Below are 24,555 nucleotides of genomic sequence, written 5' to 3' on the forward strand. Positions count from 1 at the left end.
CTCTGGGGACTGAGAGGGCCTGAAAAGAGACGGATCTACCTACCAGAGGCCGCCTCTCACCACAGTCGGGGAAGAGAACTTTGCTCTAATGCTCTTCATACCCAACTTCAAAGCAGTAAAAGCATCCAAAAATTCAAAGTAAAACAAAGTAAAGCAAAGCAAAGCAGAAAACAGTTGAGAAAAATATTGCAAAATCTAAACAAAGAAACAAAACAGAAAAGTCCGTCCTTCTTTGGCAAAAGAAGGAGGAGAAATTCTGAAGTCCTCGCGCCAAATGCTGCACCCAGCGCCCTTCCCTGGAGGCGCCTCCCGTCTAGCACAGGCTGGGGAGGACTCTGCAAAGCTGCTCCAGGGATCTGCCCAGGACCCTGGGGACCCCGGTCCCATTACCTGCTGGCCATTTCGATGGCCTCTCTGTTGGGAGGGGGAACCAAGAAGCAAACCGAGGGCACCGTGGCCTCATTCCCAGCAGGACTGATCACTTTCCACTTGGTTCGCTGAGCGTTGTCTTTCAGCACACACTCGTCGTTGCGGCAGATGGTGATCTGTGGAGGCAACCCAGGTGTTTCTGTAGTCCAGCAGACATTTCTTCTCGCTCCATGAAGTAACCCTCTGATCTTGGGGGCCAAACTGAGCCCCCTCCTTTTTAAACAGAAACTTTCCCCAACGTTTCCTGCAGTCTCTCCAGGAAAAGCAACTGCAACATTTCCTAGGAGCTTATCTCAGTGAGGAGATACCTAACTGAAAATAAAGCTTTGCCCACGCAGGGTTATTTTTCTGCAAGATCGAATCTGGTTCTGTCACCGGAACAGAGGTTTGCTCTTCCGAGCTTTCGGACTCTGTGCTGGAGCCCAACTTCAGGGAACGCCTCTCATCCAGGGACTGTGTGCTTTGGTTATTCCTCTCTCTCTCAGCCCTCCCTAAGAAGGCAGGCCTCAAATTTACCAAACGCTGCTCCCTCAAACACCGTATATACTGATTTGCCCTGCAGAATGATATCCTGGACCTGAGTTGGCATATTACAAGGCTGCACAAAAGCCCAAGGGTGGATTAATGGAGGGAATCCCAAACAATCATGGTTTAGGAACAAGCTAAAGTTCTTGGAAGCTCCAGGCTGATGCTAGTACTTCAACGTTTGGCTTTGCAAAGTAACCGCTTAGCGCATTGGGAGAAGCAAAAAAGAGGCTCATCAGAATCTACCTGTAAAACCTCAACCTTTTTCTCCTTTAAGGCCAACAGAAGGAAGTACAGGTAGTCCTTGACTTACAACTGTTCATTTAGTGCCTTTTCAAAGTCACAATGGCACCAGACTTACGATCGGTCCTCTTGGTTCAGGGGTCTCCAACCTGGGCCACTTGTGGACTTCAAAGCAAAGCTGGCTGAGGAATTCTGGGAGTTGAAGTCCACAAATCTTAAAGTGGCCCAGGTTGGAGACCCCTGTCTCAGTTAATAAGTGCTGTAGCATCCCCAGGGTCACAGGATCAAAATTGGGGTACATGGCAAGTGTGGCCATAAGTCGAGGAATACCTGTATGCAGAGCCTTATCATTATTTTAAGTCGCCATTAAGAATGCAGCAAGAGACTTGTGACTGCTGTGACTGGAGGGAAGGAACCCCTGGATTCAAGTCCCTGGGGATGGGGGCGAGCTGGGCTGGCCAAGATGCTGAAAGTCTGAAAACAGGGACATTCGGAATACCAACCCCCACATTATTCCTTATCCGGGGAATTCCCAAGCCCTCCCAAGTTTTCCTTCGGCTGCTGTTGCTGACCTCAATTTGGTGGTAATCGCAAGCCGCCTTCACGGAGATGGTGCTCTTCAAAGGGCTCTCGGGGTTCCGGGGCTTCAGCTGGACGATGCTTTTGGACCTTCCCACTAAGCTGCCCACGGAGCTCTTGGACTGGATGAGCTGCTCCTTTTCGTCCTGCTCAAAAGAAAAGCGAGGCGATGGCGGTGAGGAGGGCGAGGGAGAGAGGCAGCCACAGCAAGGGGACCCTCCGCCAGCCCCCCAAAAGACACCAAGCTCCTACCGGAGCCCCTCGCCTGCCACCTGGGGAGAGCACTTTGCCAGGGGCAGGAGCAAGAGGGGGCATGGGCAGAAAGCCACCAGCCAGCCCCTCTTCCATTCTCTTCTGGCAAGAGGCTCATCTTCCAAGGCCCCCCCCCGCCCCCCGCCCCCCAACCTGGGAGCACAACCCAGAACCCCAAGACGAGATTACCCGAGCAACAAGACCCAGACCTACTGTCTTTATTGAAGAAAAAAAATGCTTGATTTTTGCAAAATAAAAAAATGGAGGCGGTGGCAGAATTGTGCAGAAAGATTGTTCAGGAAGATTGATGCATTGACTGAAAGCCGTTTAAAACCTGGCTGAGACAATGCTGGGGAAATGCTGGTAGGTGGGAAGATAGTTGAAAGAGATAGATAGATAGATAGATAGATAGATAGATAGATAGATAGATAGATAGATAGATAGATAGACGGAGCTTAAAAATGAGCTACCTGTGCCTGTCCCAGGGGAGCATGGTTGGAAGAAATACAACTGTAACTCATTCGTTATGACCATTAGGCATCTGCTTTGGCCCCAGGCAGGCGCCTTCCTTGTAGCCCTTGAAACAGCAACACGCTTTGCTGGCTTGTTTTGCAGCAGCCCCTCCATTTCCCTGCACAGTTTCTCTTCTCGGGGTCCTTCAACTTTCCCCTCCAAACAGCTGGAGCCTGACTGCCCCAAAGCGCCCTCTCTTTCCCCCACCCCCCCGCCCCCCGGTCTCGTCCAGAGCATTGGCCAGGCTGGGAGCCTCAGTGCAAGCCAACCTGGATGGAGGCTGGCTGGCCGCAAGCACGAAGGTCCCCCTCGGGAGGAGGCTTCCAGTGGGCCTCCTTCTCCTGGCTGCACCTAGAAAGGCTTCTCTGTCCCTCCCGCCTGTCACGCTGACCTCCATGCTTGCCTGTCCTGCTTCCCAAGCGGCCTCCCTCAGCCACCGTGCGAGCCTCTTTTTCCTAGCCAAACACCAGCCTCCCCAGCACCCTCCCAGTCCTCATGGCTGGTTCAAGAAGCTCATTCTTGTCAGGCACTTACTTTCCCGCCCCTCTCCTGATTCCTACGGACTACGGCCGGGAGTCCCTGGGGTTGCAGTCCAAGCAATCCAGACGATACCACCAGAGGACGCTTCCGGTTCAGAGCCCGGAGCTGCTCAGAGACCAGACCTCGGGGGACAATGGGCGCCTGCCAGACAGCCGGTTAGGAGCAGGCAGCAGCCAGCTTAGGGACAGGCCCACACTGTGCAGCACCCGCCCATTAGCAACACCACCGGAAGAACCCGAAGGGAGACGAGCTTTGGCCAGACGGATCAATGGCCCGACTCAGGATTTCATGTCACCCTGTGCTCCCCAACAGCAGCCACCCACTTCAGCGCCCTGGAAACACGTAACATGCTGGAGACCACTTCACAGATACATGTGAGGGGGATGGATGCCAACCAAACACAGGGGGGCTTCAGAAAAGCGGGTCTGGGAATGACCAAGGAGGAAAGGAAGTACTTTAACATGCACACACATTCCTTGTTTGCTTCTAAAGCAGTGCTCGGACCCACTCTAGCCAAAGTCATCGGTTTCCAGAGCATCAAAGAGGGCAGCGGTCAGAGAAGACTATCACCAGAATTCACGCAAGGAGCACAGTTAGCAAAGCCTGGGGAACTGCAGAAGTTCGGAAGGTCTCTGGGTGTCTACAGGATACCGTCCGACTTGCCCCAAAAGCACCCACCATGGAATCCTGGAGCAGGTCCTCCAGGCGGGTCAGGCTGGTATTGCGGTCACAAGAATACTTCCTTTTGATGTTGTCCTGGAGGTTCTTCAAGAACATCTCAGACTCCCGAGCATCGCCAAAGAACTAGAAGGGTATAAAGAAGTCTTTCATTTGCCCAACCTCACAAAGCGTGCGTACATCCATGGCGAAGGATCCTTGCATTGTGAATTTGTGGATTGACTGGGGATACCCAGCCCTCCCTGGGCTGCCCTACCTGGAAGTAGGCGGTGTTCTCCCTCAAGTGCTGATCCACACACAAGCATAGCTGCTTGATCCAATGCCACTGCGTCTGAACTGCAGCACTGTAGGCCTGGAAGAGACAACCACAGCTGTGCTGAAGGGACAAGAACGCCCAGCCCAGCAGAAGCTGGGAAAAACCGAAGAAACAGTTGTTTCAAACAAAGACTTCCCACAACTATATGCCCAGTTCCAGAAAGGAAGCTCTTCCAGAACACAAGACGATTGCTTCGTATTTCTGTTTAAATTGTTAGTATGTTCCATGATGCACAGGGCCTCCAATATATTGCTTTATTACGTAGGCACCATGTCAACTCATGCAGGGGTCAAACCTGAGTCTTCACAGGAATGAAAGGTGGCAAAGGCTCCCCAAAGAGGACCCTCACACCCACCAGCCATCCTAAGTCCTGGCCTTGCCTAAGCCCCTCCCAGAACATTCCCAAGCAAGAGCCAATCAGAGCGCCCCCCAGCCATGCCCTACCTCCACCGTTTGCTTGGCAGGGTGATTCTCCAATGAGAGCAGTTCGGCAGAATCTTGCAGGGCACGGAAGACGTCCTGCTTCTCCTCCAGCTCCTCTGTCAGCTCCTGGTGGGGGACACACCAAGGGATTCGGTGATTCTATGGCCAAAGACCGGCCGGGCACGGGAAGACATTTAGAAAGATGGCCAAGGCCCGAGGGTCCGGGTTTTAATGCTGAGGGTCATACTTGTGTTTCTGGCATGTGCTGAGGCGGCCCCATTCCAAAAAGGGGCCAGTTATAAGGTTATGAGTGAGGCAGGCAAGGACAATTTTCAACATCTACATCAACATTCAGTAATAAGGTAACTTTTTCATGTCCTTTGTGAAGAAAAGTCAAACAATATCTTGAACATTTAAAAAAGCTTGGTGGACACTCTGGTTTTCCTCATTTAAAAAGGAAATATGCAGGCTGAAAACCATTAGAATCAATCATAGATGTGATGGCAAGAATACTAAAATAAAACAAAAAATAGCATCAGGTTAGTGATTTTCAGTGATATCATCACTGATTATCATCAGGGAGTGACCAGTTTAGCCGATTATGAAAATGTTGAGGGCCTAGACCGCCTTCCATCCAACCACGTCTTCCATGAGACTCGAGCAAAGGGGGTGGCAGAAGGGAGTCTGGACTAGGCTACAAGTTGGTAAGCAAACGGTGTCAGCCATGCATGCCCCAAAGGCCCCGGGGGGAGGAAAGGAAAGGGGACCCTTCCACGCCTGGTGTTGTTCAACAAATTTCCAAGGGGTTTAAATCAAGGAAAGTGCCCTAGTGGTAAGAGTTGCGCTGGAACTCTGGAACAGCCGTCTCAAGAGATTCTACATTCTTTGGAGGGATTGAAGAGAAGCAAGATGGTTCTGCCTTGGAAATGCTGTGGCAATAGGTTTCTGCAGTTAGGTGCGATTATCAGAGTTTAGGGTCAACTAAAATAGCAAAAAAAATGAGTAGACAAATAATTTAGTATTGATTTCACCCAAAAGATTTCAGCCCGTATAAACTCTGAAACCGCCAATTAGGAAGCATCATCTGGAGGTCAAAATCTAAGGAATTTTTGGAAGGCAACGCTGAAATATAACTTTTTCTGTGCAGTGCAGTGCAGTGCAGTGAGGCATCTGCAGATCTGTACCCTGGGGAAATGAAACAACCACTTCATAAATGCATGGCACAATATAGGAGAACAAACCCAACAGGACTAGATTCAGTAGTCCATCTGCATTTATTTAAAAGACAAATCCCACCCTTTTGAAGACAACAAAGTCCACATCTTGGACAGAGAGGACTGCTGGTTTGAAAGAGGGGTCAAAGAAGCCATCTATGTCAAAACTGAACAGCCTTCTCTCAACAGAGGGGGAGGGACATGACATCATTTCCAGTCTACAACACAGTCCTTTCAACAGTTCCGAAAAAGCTCCACACCCATTTGCACTACTCAGGTGACTCTGATGACACAGATAAACCTCCAAGTGGCCTTAACGACTTCCTAAAAGAATGCAAATGACCAGCCATCTGCAAGGAGTATAAATCTTCCCATTCCCCACCATCCAGTCAGAGCTGAAGAAGCTTCTTGGATGAGAAGCAAAACTTCTTCAAAGAAAAACCAGAAAGTCCAGTTGACTCTTGAAAAAAAGCACCTTTGGGACATCCGTGACCCGGAGGACAGAGAATTTCCACAGACATATAACTTTTTCTAAGTACTAGCTTCACTGAGAAATGTCAGGAAGAGTCTGGTAGCCTGTTTAAGAAATTTTACAGTCAGCCTCATGCTACTCATCAAAGCCTTTGACTGATAATAAAACTAAACTATTAGACTCTTTTGGCTGTCACAGACCAACATACTCTCTTCTTACAATATCTACACTGAAAAATATGAAATTGTGATTACAAAGCCACTCTCACTGATCTCCTCTCTTGACCTCCAGAAGACCCAATAGAGGCCATGCAATCCCCTTTGGTCACTACAAGGCCTTTCTACTCACTGAGAAGTAATTCTTCTTCGTTGTCAGGTTAGGGTTGTTTTCACTCCAGTCATAGGCGAGCTCTTCCTCCTCCTTTTCATTTAGCCAAATTAATTCAGTTGTCGCTTGTGATACAAACTCATACAAACTTTGGAGGTGGCGTAGTCGGAAACTGGATGTCTCCTGCATAAAAAGATGACACATTTTGTCCCATTTCATAATATTCAAGTGATTTCTGCTCTTAGACGTCTTATTTGTGAGCACAGAAAATAATTCTTAAAAAACTGGTTTATAAACCCTGCCAAGCAGTTTTTAGGCACAGAAAATTAGTAAGATCCAACAAGGTGTTCAGTTTGCTCACTATCCTCTATAAACCAAGAAAACAAAAAGGCACCAACTTCTTTAACTGCTGCAAAATTTTTGAAAATTGCAGAAATGTGCGGTGTGGTTTGCTGCATGATGTGAAAAAATATGCACACAAACGTGTATTAGTAGAAGGGTGTTCAGAAATGCCACATTTGGGGAAAGTAAATACTAAAGCTTGCAAAACTACATCTGGTTTTTGTGTGGAATTTCTTTGCCCAACTTGATGGTGAAATGCATCAAAATGAGAACCTGAGCAAAGCAGCAAGTGAGCTCAGGAGTGAAATTCAAAAATGTTCCCTACTGGCTCTGTGGGCGTGGCTGTGGGTGTGGCTTGGTATACTTGGTATAACAGTAATAGCAACCAGGGGCAATTTTTTATCGATTCAAATCATCCCTACCCCCTCTCCCGAGGTGGTTGAAGGAATCTGTCCTTGTGGCAAGACAAACGGCACGCCCACAGAAAGACCCTTTGAAGGAAGAAGAAACTGGCATTTCTGTGGCATTCTTGGTGCTCTCTGAGCTTGGCTGTTTTCCTGCAGATGGTTCATTACCTGACCAGGTAACATTTTTAGTGCAATAAGAAGCACTAGAAGGAGTGCTAGTGCTTGAAGATGTTTATCGATAAAGGAGAATATTTGCAGCTCAGGGTAGAGAGGAGTGGTCCTTGGTGCTCTCTGAGCTTGGAGGTTTTCTCCCAGGTGTTTCATTACCCAACTAGGTACAAAGAATTTTCGCTGCACAGCTGCCTTTTATCTTCTTGAAGGAGGGGCCATTACCTTGCAGCCTTACTCCTGAGTCGCCCGTTCTGTTGCAGCTGCTCTTTCCTGTGAGCAGCCTTGCATGCACGCACACTTGGCACAGGCTCCTCGGGAACCTCCTCATCGCTGCTGCCAGCCCCCACAAACTCTGAAGGCAGCAGTCCATTCCCTAATGGTCCTGGCCCCTCATCTGAGTCCTCGCTCTCCTCAGCCATCCACACCTGCTGCCAGCTAACCACAACACAAAGATACTCACCATCAGTTTGCAGTACTGCGTCTCCAGTTTCCCTAGGGTTTCAGTATAGCTAGCACGAAAATTTGAAGACATTTTACCCTAAATGGAGAAGAGGACATAAAGGGCTGATTAAAAATAATACTACAATAGTTGGAAATGCACATGCTAGATGTGATGGCTTCTTTAAAAATTTTTCCTCCCCTCCTCTTTTCAAATTACATACAATGGGCTCAACACAATTTAATAAACAGCGCAGGCTCAAACCAGTTAGGACAGAAGTGGGCAACCTGCAATCCACAAGCAGCCCCCAGACCAATTTTGCAGAACCCAGATGTCCTTCAGGATCAGCCATCAAAACCAGTCATTTTCAGCAAATGGGCTGCTTTTTTATTTTACCTTCTTAAATACTCAAACTGTATTTGAGCATTGAAGTGGGAGTTAAAACACCCAGCTTTCAGAGTTTGTAAAGAAATAAGCAAACTCATAAACTGTTTTCAAGCAGCCCAGTGTCGTGGTGCTATCCACTTTGCCGGCCACCCTACGGTGATTCTGTGGCCCTTAAGAGGTTCAGAAAAACATTAAGCAAAAGAAAAGCAGAGGAAAATAATGATCCTTCCCTGCTCTAGAGACCAATTTGCTCTATGAAAAAGTAAACTGCTTCCTTTTCTTGATTCTTTCTTTGAGGAAAGGTCCCAGCAGCTGTGTGTCTTCTCTGTCCCCGAGATAAGGACCTGGAGTAAAGGCAGGCTTGCCTTTTAATGCATGGTCTCTTTCTCCAGCTCAAAAGCAACAGAATCAACCAGAAAGCCGTCCTACTAGTTCTCATTCTTTCAACATGCCAAGAGAACAGCTGAGGAACCAGAAACCATCACACCTCCTTTGAGCCTAGATCATTGGACAAACCCAGCCAGTAATTCAGCAGGTTACTTTGGAGGGGGAAAGGTCCAGCTGGTTCTGGAGGAGGGCCCTTCCCTCTTCTCAGGTATGGAGGTAGGGACTCTTGGGGAAGGACAGATGATGCTGGAGAAGCCCGCGAATCCAAGAGCTGACTATCAGTGCTAAAGTATCCCAGGCTGCTTCCTAAGGGCAGGGCCCTCAGAGGCCTTGGATGTCTCCACCACGTCAAAATATTTAATATGACAGAAGGGGAAAATGACTACATTCAGGATTAGACAATAATCACATTAGCTACATTTTGTTTCCAATACATTTAAACCCAAATGAATTACTTTAGCTCCCCCTGCCCAACGCCAATCTTTGGGGAGGGTAGCTTCTGGTGACACAGAGGTCAAAGGCAAATCAGGAAGATCAGAAAAAAACTCATATATTCCTATAAACAGATCTGTACTCTTTACATAACTAAATTCAGAATGAAGTGTAGAATAGAACTCCGATGGAGAAAAACTCCAAGTGATGCAGCAAGCAACAGAAAGAGAAATGTTTAACTCAAAGATCAGATCAGAAATTAGGTTGATGATGGACTAACTTAAAAGATGCCACCAAAAAGCACATTAAACAGACACGGAAAAAGGCAAGATACTTTGGATAACAGATGGACACAAAAGTGACATAATGGTGGCCCTACCACTAGACTCGCCGACTACAAAAACATCTGGGTTCCAATCGGAGCCTCCTAGTGAAAGGCCAAGTGTGACACATATCTTTTGAGGTTTTGCATTGGCTATCAATGCTATCCAGAGGACTAAGGTGATGGTGAGGTGAGGTGAACACTTATAGCTGGGGTGGCACAGTGGTCAGAGTGCAGTACTGCAGGGCTACTTCTGCTGCCTGCCAGCTGCCTGCAGTTTGGCAGTTCGAATCTCACCAGGCTCAAATTTGACTCAGCCTTCCCTCCTTCCGAGGTGGGTAAAATGAGGACCCAGATTGTTGGGGTTTGCAAGAGGCTGACTCCGTAAACCTCTTAGAGAGGGCTGGGAAGCACTGGGAAGCGGTATATTAGTCTAAGGGCTATTGCGATTGCTATAGACCAAGGAAAAACTTACCGTGTTCTACAGAAAATCAACCCAATTAGAAATGTTCTCAGCTCTGAAAACGGGGCAAACATAATCCCACTTTGCCTCCCGGCGTCCTCAAAGTCATCTTGAAGGGGGTCAAATGAGCCCAGGTGGGTCTGCTCACCTCGTACATCCTGGCCTCCTTCACACTGGAGCCCGTGCCTTCGACGCTACTGTGAACCTGGCGCTGAACCTCCAGCTGGGCTTCCACGGTGGGCAAGTCATTCCCCCACTCAGATCGCTCCAGCTTCATCTGGAAGGGCATCAAAATCAGCACCCTCTCAGTGCAGGGGAAAAGCCCCAGCAATTCATACCAAAAGGGTCTCCTGATCAATAACCTTTCTTTCCACTCTACCGCCTTTTCCAATGGATTTTTAAAACTAAAAAAAAATCATAACTATTTACGTTTACAACATTTGGCAATAGAAAGAACAATCAGCGGAGATCTTTCCCAAATTTGCCTAACTTTTCCAATAAATTGGCCAAATAACGTTTTTCAAGGCAAACTGGATGGCTTGTGTTCTGTACCAAGTTCATTATAGCGGTGCAAACCAAAATCCCCTCAGTGCCCCTTCTCTCTGCTCTCTCTGTGATCTCTCTGGGGCTTATAAAAAGCAAACATCAGATTACTTTTAAGAGCAACGAGACAACCTGGGATCATCATCGTTTCCAAGAGAGTTCTTTACCAGAAACTTCAGCGCTTACAACAATAGCAGAGCTTTTCACGTCCTGGGAAAGTTCTTAAAGATTCAAGGAGTTATTCAGAGATGCCTCTGCCTTGAAAGTAGCCCATGTTGTACTGGACTTCAACTCCCAGAAAGCTTTGCTGGCTGAGGAATTCTGGGAGTTGAAGTCCACAAATCTTAAAGTTGCCAAGATTGGAGACCCCTGGAATGTAGATTCTGCTCTCTAGACAATTTTCTCTTCACTTTGTATGAGGCTTTGGTTAATAAAACAACATGACATTTATTATACTTCCATAATATTGAGTTTATAAACAAAATAAATAATCAAACCATTTTTAAAAAGTATTCATGGAATCTTAGAATGTTATTAACTTTTTTTTTCAAATAGTACTACACCCACAGATTGGGTTCATACAACATACCTAATCTGGTGACTGAAGTAACCCATTTTCTAAGTTTGTAATGACACCATACTAGACATGAATTAGGTTCATGCAACAAATTAGGCCACACACACAAAAAAATCTAACCAAGCTCCACACTAGCCAATTTAGCCTGCTGCACAAGGGCAGCAACTGACCTAGTTCAGCACTTTGTCTGAACACCTTCCCACCATGTAACGCACCTGTAACTCTTCTACCCAAGAGAGCAGCTCATACACAAAGCGGAGGCTGCCCTCGTCTTCAGAGGATGAAATGGACACCAACTCCATGCGAGTCATTGGCTTCCGAATCCAGGAGGCAGAGGCAGGAGGGGCAATCGTTCCTTTTAGCAGAGGTTCCGTCTTCACCTGTCTGGTGCTCAAGGAGGAAGGCTGTGCCAAGTCCAAGGAGGAGGGGGAGGAGAAGTGACCTTTCCGGTAAAGATTGGTACATTCCAGCCTCAAAGTTACCAATTCATCTTGAAGCCGCACAATCCTGGGAGAAAAATCAGGCAAGATAGACATAATCACCACCAGATGGATTCGTACCTGGCTGACAAACCATACTCAACGACTGGTCCTTAATGGGTCTATGTCTACAAGGAGGAAAGTCAGCAGTGGGGAACCACAAGGTTCCGTCTTAGGCCCAGGACGCTTCAATATCTTCATACGTAGATGAGGGAATAGAAGGGGGAACTCATCAAATTTGCAGATGACACTAAGCTGGCAGGAATAGCCAACACCCCGGAAGACAAACCCAGGATCCAAAAAGATCTTGACAGACTTGAGCGATGGGCCCTATCCAACAAAATGAAATTTAATGTGGAGAAAAGCAAATTTTTACACTTGGGCAGGAAAAAACAAACAAGTACATTTTGAGCAAAGCCTGGCTCAAAAACAGTCACTGTGAGAGGGACCTTGGAGTCTTAGTGGACAATCACTTAAACACGAGCCAGCCATGTGTGCCAGCAGCCAAAAAGGCTAATACAATCCTACATTGTATAAACAGAGGCATAGAATCAAAATCACATGAAGTATTAGTACCGCTTTATAAAGCCTTATTAAGGCCACACCTGAAGACTGTATCTGGTTTTGGTCACCACATTACCAAAAAGATAATGGAACTTTGGAAAAAATGCAAAGAAGAGCAATTAAGGTGATTAAGGGCCTAGAGACTAAAAGATATGAAGAACAGCTGCAGGATTTGGGTTTGGCCAGTCTAGAGAAAAGGAGGACTGGGGGACGGGGGGTGGGGGTGGGGACACACATGATAGCAGCATTCCAGTATTTGAGGGGCTGCCACAAAGAGGAGAGGGAGCTCAAATTATTCTCCAAGCACCAGAGGGCAGGGCAGGAGACAAGAGACGGAAACCAGTCCAGGAGAGAAGAGACTTAGAACTAAGGGGAAACTTCCCCGCAGGGAGGACAGTTCACCAGGGGAACAGAAGTTGCCTCCAGAAGCCTCGTGGTGGCTCCATCACTGGAGGCTTTTAGGAAGAGACTGGGCAGCCACCTGTCTGGAATGGTACGGGGTCTCCTGCTTGAGCAGGGGGCTGGACTAGAAGACCTCCAAGGTCCCTTCCAGCCTTATTCTGACTGATAGTTTGAAGAGGCAAGATTGGCAGAAGATCAAACATGCACACACATACACGCAACACAGTGCTGGAAACTTCCTGTATGTATCCCATTTATATGGCCATCCATTTCACAAAAAGTCTCTCTGGGTGGTGTACAACAATCAATAAAGCAACTGCACATAAACAACACTCATTATTAAAATATAACAGATTATTAAAAATGAAAAAGTCCTTGACTTATGACCATAATCAAGCCCAGAATTATGGTCATAAGTCACGGTTGTAAATTTGAGGCATCACGTGACCAGACATGTCTTAGTTTGGGCGCTTTATGTTTTGGGGTTTTATTGGGGTACGGGGATTATAACGTTTGTGCTTGTGTGAAATGATTCCTGTGCGAGTGCAGCGCAGTGTAAATCCAATCACTGGATCCGTCCGATGGAAAGTCACGGGGCCCCTCCAAGCATTTCAGGGCCCTCGGGATGGCCCAGGACCAGCCGCCCTTGGCACCACGGAGGAGCCACCCTTTCCCCAGACTCCCAAGTGCAGCTTTTCACGTGCTCTTAAATGCTCCCTTCTGAGCTCAGCTGTCCACGAACATCACTCACTTGAAGACCAACTCCTCCAACTGGTAATAGTTCTCATCCCGGAGTATCTGAACATCTGCCTGCAGCTGTCGGAGGAGTCCCTCGCACTCCTGGAGGTACATGACGACGTCAGATTCATACTGCACCGGCTGGCCCGACTCCAAGTGGGCTTCATCCTGGCAAGAGAGCATTTAAGGTTATTAAGGAGAGTCTCTTTCTGTGATGTACTTCGAGGAAGATGACCAAAATCTCTGGCAGAGGAGCTGGGATGTCATGAACAGGGAACTGATCCTAAAAAAGGTGTCGGTCGAGAGTACAGTGCAGTAGAGGATTGCTTCTCAGAAGGACATCAAAGACCAGAGCATTTCTGCAGATGTAGCAAGAAAGGACACGCAATAGCAGCAGCGCTTGGAGTTATATGCTGCTTCACGGTGCCTTACAATAAACCTCTATGCGGTTTACAGAGGGCATCTTGCCCCCCCAACCACCTGGCTCCTCATTTTACTGACTTCAGGAGGATGGAAGGCTGAGTCGACCTGGAGTCTGCGAGAATTGAACTCCTGGAGTGAGCAGTGAGTTAGCCTGCAATACTGCGTTCTAACCCCTGCGCCACCCCGGCAATGCTTGATAAGGGCAAGAGAGGAAAGTGGAACAGGGGAGACAGTGAAACAGAAGTAGGAGAAGACAACCAGGAGGTGGAAGGGAAAAGAGCAACAAGCAACATGCCAACCACGGAAGCCTAAGGAAAAGCATAGAAGCCAATGACGGAGCAAGAGAAACTACAAGCAGGAAGCGACTGCAGACAGACGAAGCAACTTAGAGCTACAAATTGGGAAATGTCTGGCACACTTACTTCACAGCCACATCCACTAATTCCCTAGGTCTCCTAGAGTCCAAGCTCAAGTCCAAGCTTGAACTATTTCAAAGGCCACAAACCAAGGCTCGTGGCCCCCAGAGACCAAAGGTGAGACCACTCACGGTAGCTGGGAGGGAGGGAGGGAGGCAGGCCAAGAGCAGAGACTTACCGCCTGCAGCGTGTTCCTTGCCAAGGTGAGCTTTTCCTCACAGCTGAGGGTCCCATTCTGAATCTTGTTTGCTCTCTGCAGCAGCAGCTCCAGTCTGCAAAATAAAGCCTCGGTCAATATTTCGAAGAGAACAGATGAGCCACTTCTTTTCCTAAGAAGGGATATTTATGTTTATTTTTGTTTTAAGCAGGCTTTGCAACACAGAGCAAAAACTTTCCCAACCCCCCCCCGCCCAGCACGAGGGTCACCTTTCCACAGCCGGTCGCAGCAGCTTCTCGCGCTCCAGCATCTCTATGATCAGCTTTCCCCACTCTTCTTCCACATTGTTGGGATGGTAGCCCTGCGGCAGCTTCAGTCGGCCAAATTCAATCCAAACCTGGAAAGCACAACAGAGGAGGAGCAGCTATTTCTCCTGAGCCTGCCCACAGGACGCAGCCCATACGAAGAGGCTGTGAGACCCAAGCTAGGCGTTCCTTGGTCCAGGCTGAGGTGCAGCAAATGAGAATTAGTTACCAGAAAATTCTCCTCTGCAAACAACTGTATCTTGTCCAACAAATACTCTTTGGACAAAATTTAGAGAGTCTTAAATAACGTAAGGCACAGTAGCCACGGTATAAATTCACTGAGGTCAGTTTGAGCTAAATTTCAGTCATTTCCCTGGAAAACAACTAGGGAGCAGCTGCCAGAGGTCAGGCCCAGAGAGAGGGGGGGGGAGGTGTGATCGTAACCACAGAATTTGACAGCAGCCCACTTGGGGCAGGAGAAGGGCCTGATCTGCCACCTTTCATAATCTTCCACCCACCCCCCAAAAATAGTCTTCCCAGGAAAACTGCTGCTGGCCCCACATATTTAGTGCTATAGAGAATTAGAACAGAGACTTGGTTCGTGCTATAAAACTTCACTGGGGGAACTTTGTGCCAAGCTGAGCCGAGTGTTTACTTCTGACTGACCCTCGTGTGCCAGATTTAAGGGAATGCAGAACTGAAATTCTATGCCATCCATTGAAAGTCAAGCCAGGGTGGTAATTTGCAGCCCTTGTTCTAAGGTATCCCAATACATCTATGCAAGTCTCTTACCTCCAGCAATTTGTATAACTCTTCAATGCTTCTTTTTTCTAACTGTTTGGTTGGTATTTCTGTTTCTTTAAAGTGGATATACTGGTTATAAAGTGCCTGCAAAATCAGAGGGTTTATCCATGAATTGTCTTTCTTAAAGAAGGCAAGAAGGACCAAAAAAGAGGACATGCGTATTTTGATCTGCAGAAAGGCCTTAGAAGCAAGAAGTGGGACCATAAAGGGCGGCTTCCCTACCACGCCCTTCTTGCTACCAGGGCTGGCGCTGCTGCTTGATTGTCTGTGTGGACTTCCTGGCCCCCTCACAATCTCTCACAGGGGACCCTGTGCAGCAGAAGGCAACTTTCTAGGCTCTCCTGATCAATCCCTTTTTTCCCAACTGTTAAGTTCCCTTCCTGCAACCCTGCGGCCAGTTTATCCTTTGTTACACTGGACCATTCTTGCTCCTGATTCTAAACCCACAAGGACTCACATCCGGATCATCACTCCAGCTGCTGTTCTTACAGCCAGGCTGTTAGCTGGGGAAATCTGCTCCCACAGAGCGAAGCCCATGGTTGTCTCAGTTGCCAGTAATTTTCAGGATCTCATCAAGGTAGTGCTGCCAGGATACATCAGGATAGGCCTGGTTCTATGTCTGAGGCTGCCCGCCCAGTCTAGATAGCAAAGAGATTCCCACCCCCATAAAAAGCCATTTTCTGTAGTGGTCCTTATATGGTGGGTTCATATGCTGCTCTCCTCTTCTGACATTTCAGAGGTCCTGAAAACATTTTTTCTTCCCCCCCCCTCCTCCTCCCCCCCCTCCTCCTCCTCCTCTTCTTCTTCTTCCTCTTCTTCTTCTTCTTCTTCAAAGGGCCTTTCCTTGCAATGTAGAATTGTGGGCAGTCACCTGTTTTATCCATGTTGATGTTTTAAAGTGGGCTTTAGATGACCTTGTGCATTTCCTAAAGTCTGTGGACTGCAGTGGCCTATAAAATAAACCCCCAGAGCCAACCCTTCCTAGCACTTAGCTTTAGCAGGAAAAAACGTGCCGCCAAGTGCTTTTCAGAATCTTTCATTCCACTTCAGTTGCCAAAGAGGAGCAGAAGAGTGACAGCCCCCCCCCACCCCAAAAGACACACATTCCCCTTCCTCATATCCAAACACAATCCTGCTGCCTCTCTCAGTTTCTCCTCTCTGCCTCTAGTGATCCAGACGGGAGCCCCAAAGGAAAGGAGAGTGGGAAGTGGTTCCTCTCCACAACCACAGCCTTGCCAAGGAGACCCTCCTTCCCAGAGGAAGACCAATGCCCGGCCTCCCCGACTCCCCAGCAGCAAATAGCAGTGAACAACCACCCAACTGTTTTCCGCTACTCCAGAGACCAGCTGCCTGCCTGTAATTATGGTTGCCCCCCGTGCCGTAGCCCAAAGAGAGACTGCACACCAGAAAACAGAGATAAAAATAATTTTTTTCTAAGACCGCTCCAAAACAAAAAGCATCATGTTACTTCAGGGGCTGCTATAATTGGACCTTGAGGTTTTTTTTTAATTGTCATACCTTTATTACTTTATATACTTTACAACAAATATAACCCAATACTTTCCTGCTTTCTTCCTTTGCCCTCAACAACAGCCCTGTGAGGTGGGCTAGTCTGAGAAAGAATGATTGGCCCAGTCTCCCCGTTGGCTTTCATGCCTAAGGAAGGACTGGAACTCACAGTCTTCTGGTTTCTAATCTGGTGTCCTCCTCACTGGATAACTGACTCTCTGAGTTGGGATGCGATCCACAGGTCAGCTCAACCAAGGCCACAGAATCAACTATATTTGTGTTTTGGATAGAAGGGACTGTGCAGCAACTGAAATCAGGAGCTACTTCAGATATGGTAAGAGGAAAACTAGCTAGAACTTACCTTGAGCTTTACAGGGTTTTGGGGGAAAGATTTGTCAGACATCTGTATCGTATGCTGCTTGATCCAGCTGATGAGTGTTTCTACACAGGTTTGATATTCTAACCACTTTGTGTCCACTTCCTATGAGACAAGGGGGAAATCAAGGACAATCAAGTGGCATTGGACAAAGAGGAAACACCAGGCAAAAACATCTGGCTGAAGAAGGACCATCAAAATGGGGCAGAAGGAAAAACAGGCACCAGAATGCACGCTTTCTGTTCAGCTTTGCAAAAATGGCTCCAGGCCCGTGCCAAGGCTCCAGTGCAACCAAGAAACAGCTGGGCAGGATGGGGGTCTCAGTGCCCACCTATCAATGCAGTAGAGGAAGCTGAAGAACAATCCCCACTCCCTAAAAGCTGAAGAGGCAGCAAGGAAGAGGATGACTTTCTAACCTGACTTCAGCCAGATGAGCCAGACCACAACTGCCAATTCCCTGCCAACACATCTCCCACATAATATAAAGACGAGAAAAGTTGAAGCAGGAGAGCAACTTTTCTCACAATTCAGCTCTTAAAAGAATTAGAAACACAAACTCTTTTACTGTACAAGTCTTATTTGTGCTTCAGTTGACCAAAGGCCCTGGCTCTCGCACCAATTCATTGCCTTTCTCCTTACAGGTACACAGTGACATCATTCATCTGGAAACAACAGCGCTAAGAAGTTGTAGAAAAGCAAAATGTTGAGTGAACCTCCAGGCTGAATAAAGAGTAGCAAAACTTACAGTGGCACTAATTCCTTCTCCTCCCTCAGGGACTTTGGGGAAGGCATCATAAATTGAAGACACATAAGTGATTACAGATTTTTCATCTGGTGAAGGGACATCAACATCTGAAAAAAAGAAAGAAAAATGACTTGCATCTAAAGCTTTTTCACGACAGCATGACTTCACCTTTCATGTAGGGAATCAAGACTGTGGTGTGCTCCACCATGGAATATAAATTCTCTTATGAACCAGGAAGATATTCTGCTCTCTTGAATCTTCTGCCCCGAAGTGGTGGGTTTTTTTTTACATACAACAAATAACCTTCTCTCTCCTTTTTCGGCAAAACAATTAAGAACAGAGTTCTTACCATCTGCAATCTCAAGTTGCATAGTTCACAAGAACCTGCATTGTTCACACCGCAACTAAACGTAAGCCTCAGATTCTGCAGGAATCAGTGCAGATCCATTTTAATCCATTAAGTGCCTCCCGAAAGCCCGGAAGCCTACATGCTTCTTGGGGCACTGCTGGCTTTTCAATCGAAGCAAATTCTTAAAGTGTTTTGGAAATCAGTAATGCCAGATAATAGTAATAGAAACAGTTCTCATCATATGACCACAATTAAGCCCACAACTTGGGTTGTAAGCCATTGCTCTGTTATGCAAGGTACCCCTGTGATCACCTCACTTAACAACTGCAACCCCAGCTCCCTCCTCCTCTGCAGCTGTTAAGCAACCACACGGGCGCATCTCAGGCTGCGGAGGAGACCCTGGAAAGCCCTGTGCCCTCTGGTTAACCTTCTCAAGCAACCCCAGAATGCTGAGAAGGGAAGGAGTTGGAAACATGCTGCCACTGTTGGAAGCCTAGTTGGTTTGGTCACTTCAACATCTAAACTGTCTTGCTTTCCAGGGCCAAACTTTCTCAACTTATCTCCACCAGAAGTGGTATTCAACCGGTTTGGACCAGTTATGGAGAACCAGTAGTGGGAATTTTTAGTTGTTTGGAGAATGGGCAACACCACCTCTGACTGGCCCCGCGAACCCCACCTCTTCTCTGCCTCCCATTGAGTCCCAAGCTGATCGGCTGGTTCTCCGTTGGTTGCCCTGCACAGGAGAACGGAGCTGGAAAGCAGGTTAGTGGGGTGGGGAAGGAAGGGGGATTTTGCAGTAACCTTCCCCTGCCACGCCCACAGAGCTGGTAGTCAAAAAAATTGAATCCCACCACTTGCATCTCCATCCAGTGCAACCTCCCGCCAAAGTTCCCTCAATCACCTTCTGAATCCAGCAACCTGGTGACCCCAAGCCGCTCAGCAATCTCAAAGGCCTGTTCCAGGTTCTCTTGGTTGCTTTGAAGGTAAACTCTCTCCATGTCCACAAGGTCTGGTCTGTAGGAAACAGATAAGCTGAACTATGACAACTCAGCATTTGCAAGCAAGTGGCACATATCTGCTAAAGGAGAAAAGGATCACCCGCACCCCACTCTCCACATGGGGACACACACACGTTGCCAGGAGGCCTCTGTGGATGTACAGGATTTGCAAAGGGAGGCCCATCGTCAATGGGAAGTTTCTGAGGAGAGCACACTGAGAAGGCCAGCATGCTGGTGGCCTCCTTTCCTAACAGGGAAGCCCTCCTTGAGCAAAGGCAGCTCCATCCTCCTCCTCCTCGGAGAGCAAAGGTCTCCTGGGGAAGATCTGTGCACCCTCTCACCTCCTCATACAAAAGTTATCTGGTTTCCTAAGCACCCACCTCCCGAATCCCTGCAATCAGAACAAAGCCTGCCAGGGGTCTTGCGGGGAGAAGAGAATTTTGTTCTCTTTTTTTTCAGCAAAAAAAATCCTCCAGGGGCTTCCAGCCACTAATAAATAGCAATAAAATTAGTAGACCAGCAAAATACAGTGGACAATACAATATACTTATTGACTGATAAGACTGTTGGACAGACAGTTTTTAGAGACACCTGGAGCAACTGTTTGCTCCTATACAAAAGAGTCCAGCTCCATAGCAGCTGGGGAGTCTGCATATCTTTAATCTCTACAGTATGGAATTGAGACTGTTTGTGCCAGAAAGTAAACCTCCCTTTGTCCGGAATAGCTGTTTTGAATGCAAAGGGAAAAATGCATCTTCAACCTGTGTCAAGCGCCCGCCATGGCCCCACCCACCATGGCCCCTCCCCCTCTCCCCCCGCCCTCTGAGGTCAAACACAACCCTGATGTGGCCCTCAATGAAATGGAGTTTGACCCTCCTGCTCCAGGTGGTTTGGGAAAGACACCAACGCAATAAATCAAACCCAACAGCACATCACTGTTATTCAGAGTGAAAAGGGGAAATGGGAAAAAAAAATCAGAAATCAAACCGTTCACCTGACTTTGGTACAGAGAAGGGCCAGAGGAAGGGAAGGACCTTTTTACAAGAAAAGCTTTGTGCATTGGTGAGGTGAAGAGGTAAGGAAGCTGCCAAAGTTTTGGTGCCACTACAGAAGAAAGCCCCTCAATGACCCTTCAGTAGCATTCTGGGGTCTGGCTGGAGGATTTTGATCCCAAATTCTTTATGGCTGCCACACAGAGCCGAGTTAAAGTCTATGGCAGCAAAAAAAAAAAAATAGGCATGTGAGCTGGCAGCCTTTTAATATGTTAGTCTGAAAATGTGCTTCCAGACTTCTGGTTGCACAAAAATAAATAAATAAATAAAGGTTGAAAAAAAATAAAATTCAAAAAAGATTGAATTCAGTAAAACTGATTTAGTCAGAAAAAGTAAAACTTTGAACTTAGCTTGGGAGCTCACTCACAGCCTGGACAGTTTCAATATCCAGGTACAAAATACCAATAAGGCTCATGCCAGTATTAAGAGTGTCGCCTATTTTGGACCGATTTTCCTTACATGGTTGAGGGGGAGGCGAGGGCTTCTACCTACCGATATCTATGGATGACGGCATTGAACATCTTCCCGTCACTCCAACAGGAAGAGAAGTTGGTGCACTTGAGTCCCACGTAACCAGCCGTCACTTTCTGTGACCACAAAAGGAGCTTTTCCTTAGCAGACATGTCCCCCGACTCTCCACTGATGTAGATGTCAGAGATCTGAAAGACAAAAGCGGGACCGCTGGGCCGTCAGGTGGATACCCCCACAACAGCCCATGTCCAGTAGCAGAGGAGCACCCCCCGCCCATGCACCGATGGCTCCTGAGGCTGTGAGGCAGCTGGTTTGTATGGGGTGGTTTTTGTTTTCAAGGGAGGGGGGGAAATGAGATGGATCCACGTGACTCTTTGGGGCGATTTTCTTCACAAAACCCAAGAGAGAATTGTCAGCTGGAAGAGGAGAATATGTGATGCATTACAATATACAAACCCTACCAAGCCCACCCAACTGATCAAGCTGAAGGAAGCAATTATTCAGATTTTAGAAAGGTCTCTTTAATATAAAGGCAAGGTCTTGGAAACCACAAAAGGAATGGGCTACCCTCATTTTTGAAGGTGGAGTTCATCTGAATGATTTGAAATAGTCCTTCCTAGGTTTCCTTCTACCTGAGTTAAGCCGCCATTGACGTGGCTCCTTGACTGCTAATTTCTTTTAATTTCTAATCCTTTTCTAATTAATTTCTAATCCTTTCCTGCCCTCTGTACAATCCTAGCTTTTATTCTTGAACACAAGGCCAGGTTGCAGCTCATAAGCAGGTGTCTCCTCCCCCCTTGAAGAAGCACAGACAGAGCAGGGACACCGAGTGACACAGAAGCTAGGTCTGCCTGCATGAAGCCCAGCCCCTGTTCTGCTGAGACTCAAACGTCTCAGAGCTGCCCATTTCAAACTGAGTCTGAAGAAAGGATGGCATTAGGATCTCCTTCACCCAGAACTTGTCACAGATCAAAAAGCAAAAGTTAAAAAGTCACCAAGTTGTTTTCTAGCCTTGTCCAAACTGCCAGGGCAAGCCACCCACTGCCAACTCTTCAGGCTTTCTTGCTACACCAGAATGTGTCATCACAAGGCAGAGGAATGAACAGAACCTAAAACATCCTTTCTTAATGCAAGGAAGCGCGCAGAGAGAACCTTTCGGTTGGAAGGATGGTTCTTTCACGGGGAAGACACTTTACCAAATGTATGGCCAATATAGGAGGTGTCAGCTTCCTGGAGTTGAAAGAACGTACACAATGCCCTTAAAAGCAACCATGGGGTTGGCTGTATCAGATTTCATAACCTCTAGCCACAATGCAGCAGAGACTTCAAGAAGTGGATATTGCTAGATGAGTTGTTTTGCTGTTAACATACACAGACAATCTTCCTGATGCACAACACAGAAACCCAGCCCTGTGTCTTAAGATTATTTAAGTCCAGAGGTTTAAATTCTTATGCTTCTTCCTCCTGCTTTAGAGTCGGCAGGCTTGAGGCTGTTCTTTTCCCAGCCTTGAGGTTGTATTGCTCACACACAATTGTTCCCTGGTCTGAGCAACACTATCCAGCAACCCTACTTTGGCCCTTACTGGTTGTGTGGACCAAGCAAACCAGCCTGGTGACAGCCAGAGTCATTATTCATCTCTCCTTGGCCTCCTTTTCTCCCACAAGGAATGCAGCTGACTTAGGGCACAACCAGATCTTTCCAGGTGCAGCCAGCGGTGGTCAAGCATTGACCTGCAACTATCCGATAGCTCCGACTCCCCAGAGCTGCTGTCTGGCCTATGTAGACAGACCAGTGAGGACTTGGATTCCCCCGGGGATACTTTCTGTTTTACCTTCCCAACTCTGATACCTTTGGAGCTTAACCTTCAGCATTCAGGAGAACGATATCAACAGAGGAGGAAAATAAACACGATGAAGCGTTATCGGTCAGAGATCCAGATTTAGACAATACAGTGTATAAACAGTTTCCAACAAGAACCTGTTGCTGAATCAATTAAGTTATTTATATTCTGCTGTACAAATTGATTTTCCAAATGAGCATATATTAAAACTTATTCAAGCAAAAATAATTACTATATTAAGCATTAACACACACGGTAGAATTATAACTAGAACAATACTATATGGTCATCTATCATAAAACACTTCCAAGATAAACATTCCTCATTAGACTTTCAGTCCTAATCCAAAAATCAGATACAATTAATGATTGTTTAAAGACACAGAAATCAAGGTTTGAACTGTTTATGAACAGCAATCTTTTTCCGTAACAGTTAAGTATTACATCTTCACTGAGTAAACAACTGTGAAAAGGAGTCTTATTTCTTACTCTCACTACAAAAACATGAGGATGAATCCAAACCCTGGTATCATTAGAAGTGACTACATACCTTCTGCTGAACAGAACTTTCCTTAATCATAATTTGTTCAACAAGCCTAGGTTAAATATGATAGGCAATTCAATAAACAAAAGCTAACAACTGCAACTCCCTAAGTTCTGGTCCTATCTAGGCCGATCTAGGAGAGCAAATGCTGGGTTTTTGTGGTTGAATGGATTCCCAGCAGGAGCCAGCCAAGTTGAGGTGGGTTGGGAGGAAGAGGGCTAAGATGGCTCCTCCCTAGAAAGTCTCACAATATATCCCAACAATACAACATTCCCAAGGGGAGATTTCTATCGACTGGTGGGAAATAATAAAGGAAACTATTTGGAACTAACTTTATGTGTTTTTCTTAGTTCTTGGGGCTGACAATTTTACTGCCAATAGTATCCCGCCTTGACAGCATCCTCTCCTGCCCAAAAGATCAGCCCGTTCATGTTCCAGAAACCTAAGAAGAGAAAGCTGGAACAGCAGGGAAAGCAGAAAACAACATCTCCCTCCGCCCTCGGTCCATGCAATGGAGCCCTTGTCAGACCTGAGCTCCTAGCACGGAAGGCGATGCCACGAGGGAAGGGAATGGCTCCGGCCTCTGGAGTAGGTGGCCTTCGCAAAGGCTGAGGTTCCTGAGGTACTGCGAGGCAGCCCTCGCACTCCCGTCCCCAGCTCCAAATTCCCTCTCTACCTGCCCTGCATCCTTTTCACACAAACGGTCAGGAGTAGGGCTAGGAAGAGCAATGGCCCAGTGACCCAATTCCCAAAAAGATGGTGGGGGGGGAGAAGGCTGCCAACTGTTGTTGAGAAGTATGTGCCCTTTCAGGCGGGTGAGGAGTGCCGACAAAAGAGATGAGCTTCCCTTCACATGGCTGCTTGTTAGATTTTCACTAATTCAACATGAAGAGAAAAGGCCGCGTGTGAACAGGCAACAGCGTGATTGCGCTGGAAGAAAAGATGGCTGAGCCAAGAGGATGCCCATTCCTGCTTTCATTTCAGAAAAGCCACCGCAGGGCAGCCTGTCCCAGGAAGGAGGAGGCCAGTGGGACAGGCCAGGACAGCAGCCCCTCACGTCTCCAGGAGGCCAGATTCAGGGAAGGGGCTGCCTTAGAGGGGGGGTCTCTGGGCTTCACCCCTTTCACTTCAGGACAGGATGCAACCTGGGGAGCCAATTGCCAACCCAGGATACATAACCATTTGGCAGCAAATTCTTCTGCTTCAGGGCATCACAAGTTTTGTCTGGCCTTGTTAAGCAATCATTGGCCCAAACTCTGCCTCAGCCGGCAGTCAGAAGAAGTAGGTGTCTCTTGCCCAACCTCTTCCCTGGAGGTATTTCCATCAGTGAGTGTCCTCTGAGCCTCCTCAAATCAGATAATGTACTTACTTCTTCCTTTCTTTCCTACCAGTTCTACTATCA

The 24,555-nt window shown here is 47.3% G+C and overlaps 1 protein-coding gene across 1 annotated transcript in view; it reads right to left on the reverse strand.

Moving 5' to 3' along the window:
• The window catches only part of LOC113437698 (microtubule actin crosslinking factor 1), a 282,960-nt gene that overhangs the window by 142,506 nt on the left and 115,899 nt on the right, over positions 1 to 24,555 (reverse strand). Inside the window, 17 exon segments of the mRNA XM_087939498.1 lie at positions 391 to 545; positions 1,770 to 1,922; positions 3,760 to 3,885; positions 4,016 to 4,111; positions 4,520 to 4,624; positions 6,533 to 6,694; positions 7,892 to 7,969; positions 10,010 to 10,138; positions 11,197 to 11,488; positions 13,178 to 13,332; positions 14,182 to 14,275; positions 14,430 to 14,557; positions 15,258 to 15,353; positions 17,140 to 17,259; positions 17,900 to 18,006; positions 19,150 to 19,262; positions 20,791 to 20,957. Coding sequence (XP_087795624.1) covers positions 391 to 545; positions 1,770 to 1,922; positions 3,760 to 3,885; positions 4,016 to 4,111; positions 4,520 to 4,624; positions 6,533 to 6,694; positions 7,892 to 7,969; positions 10,010 to 10,138; positions 11,197 to 11,488; positions 13,178 to 13,332; positions 14,182 to 14,275; positions 14,430 to 14,557; positions 15,258 to 15,353; positions 17,140 to 17,259; positions 17,900 to 18,006; positions 19,150 to 19,262; positions 20,791 to 20,957 — 2,276 coding nt within the window.

This window comes from Pseudonaja textilis, chromosome 10, assembly GCF_049901715.1.
Source record: "Pseudonaja textilis isolate UNSWEBS1 chromosome 10, rPseTex1.2, whole genome shotgun sequence".
Lineage (NCBI taxonomy): Eukaryota > Metazoa > Chordata > Lepidosauria > Squamata > Elapidae > Pseudonaja > Pseudonaja textilis.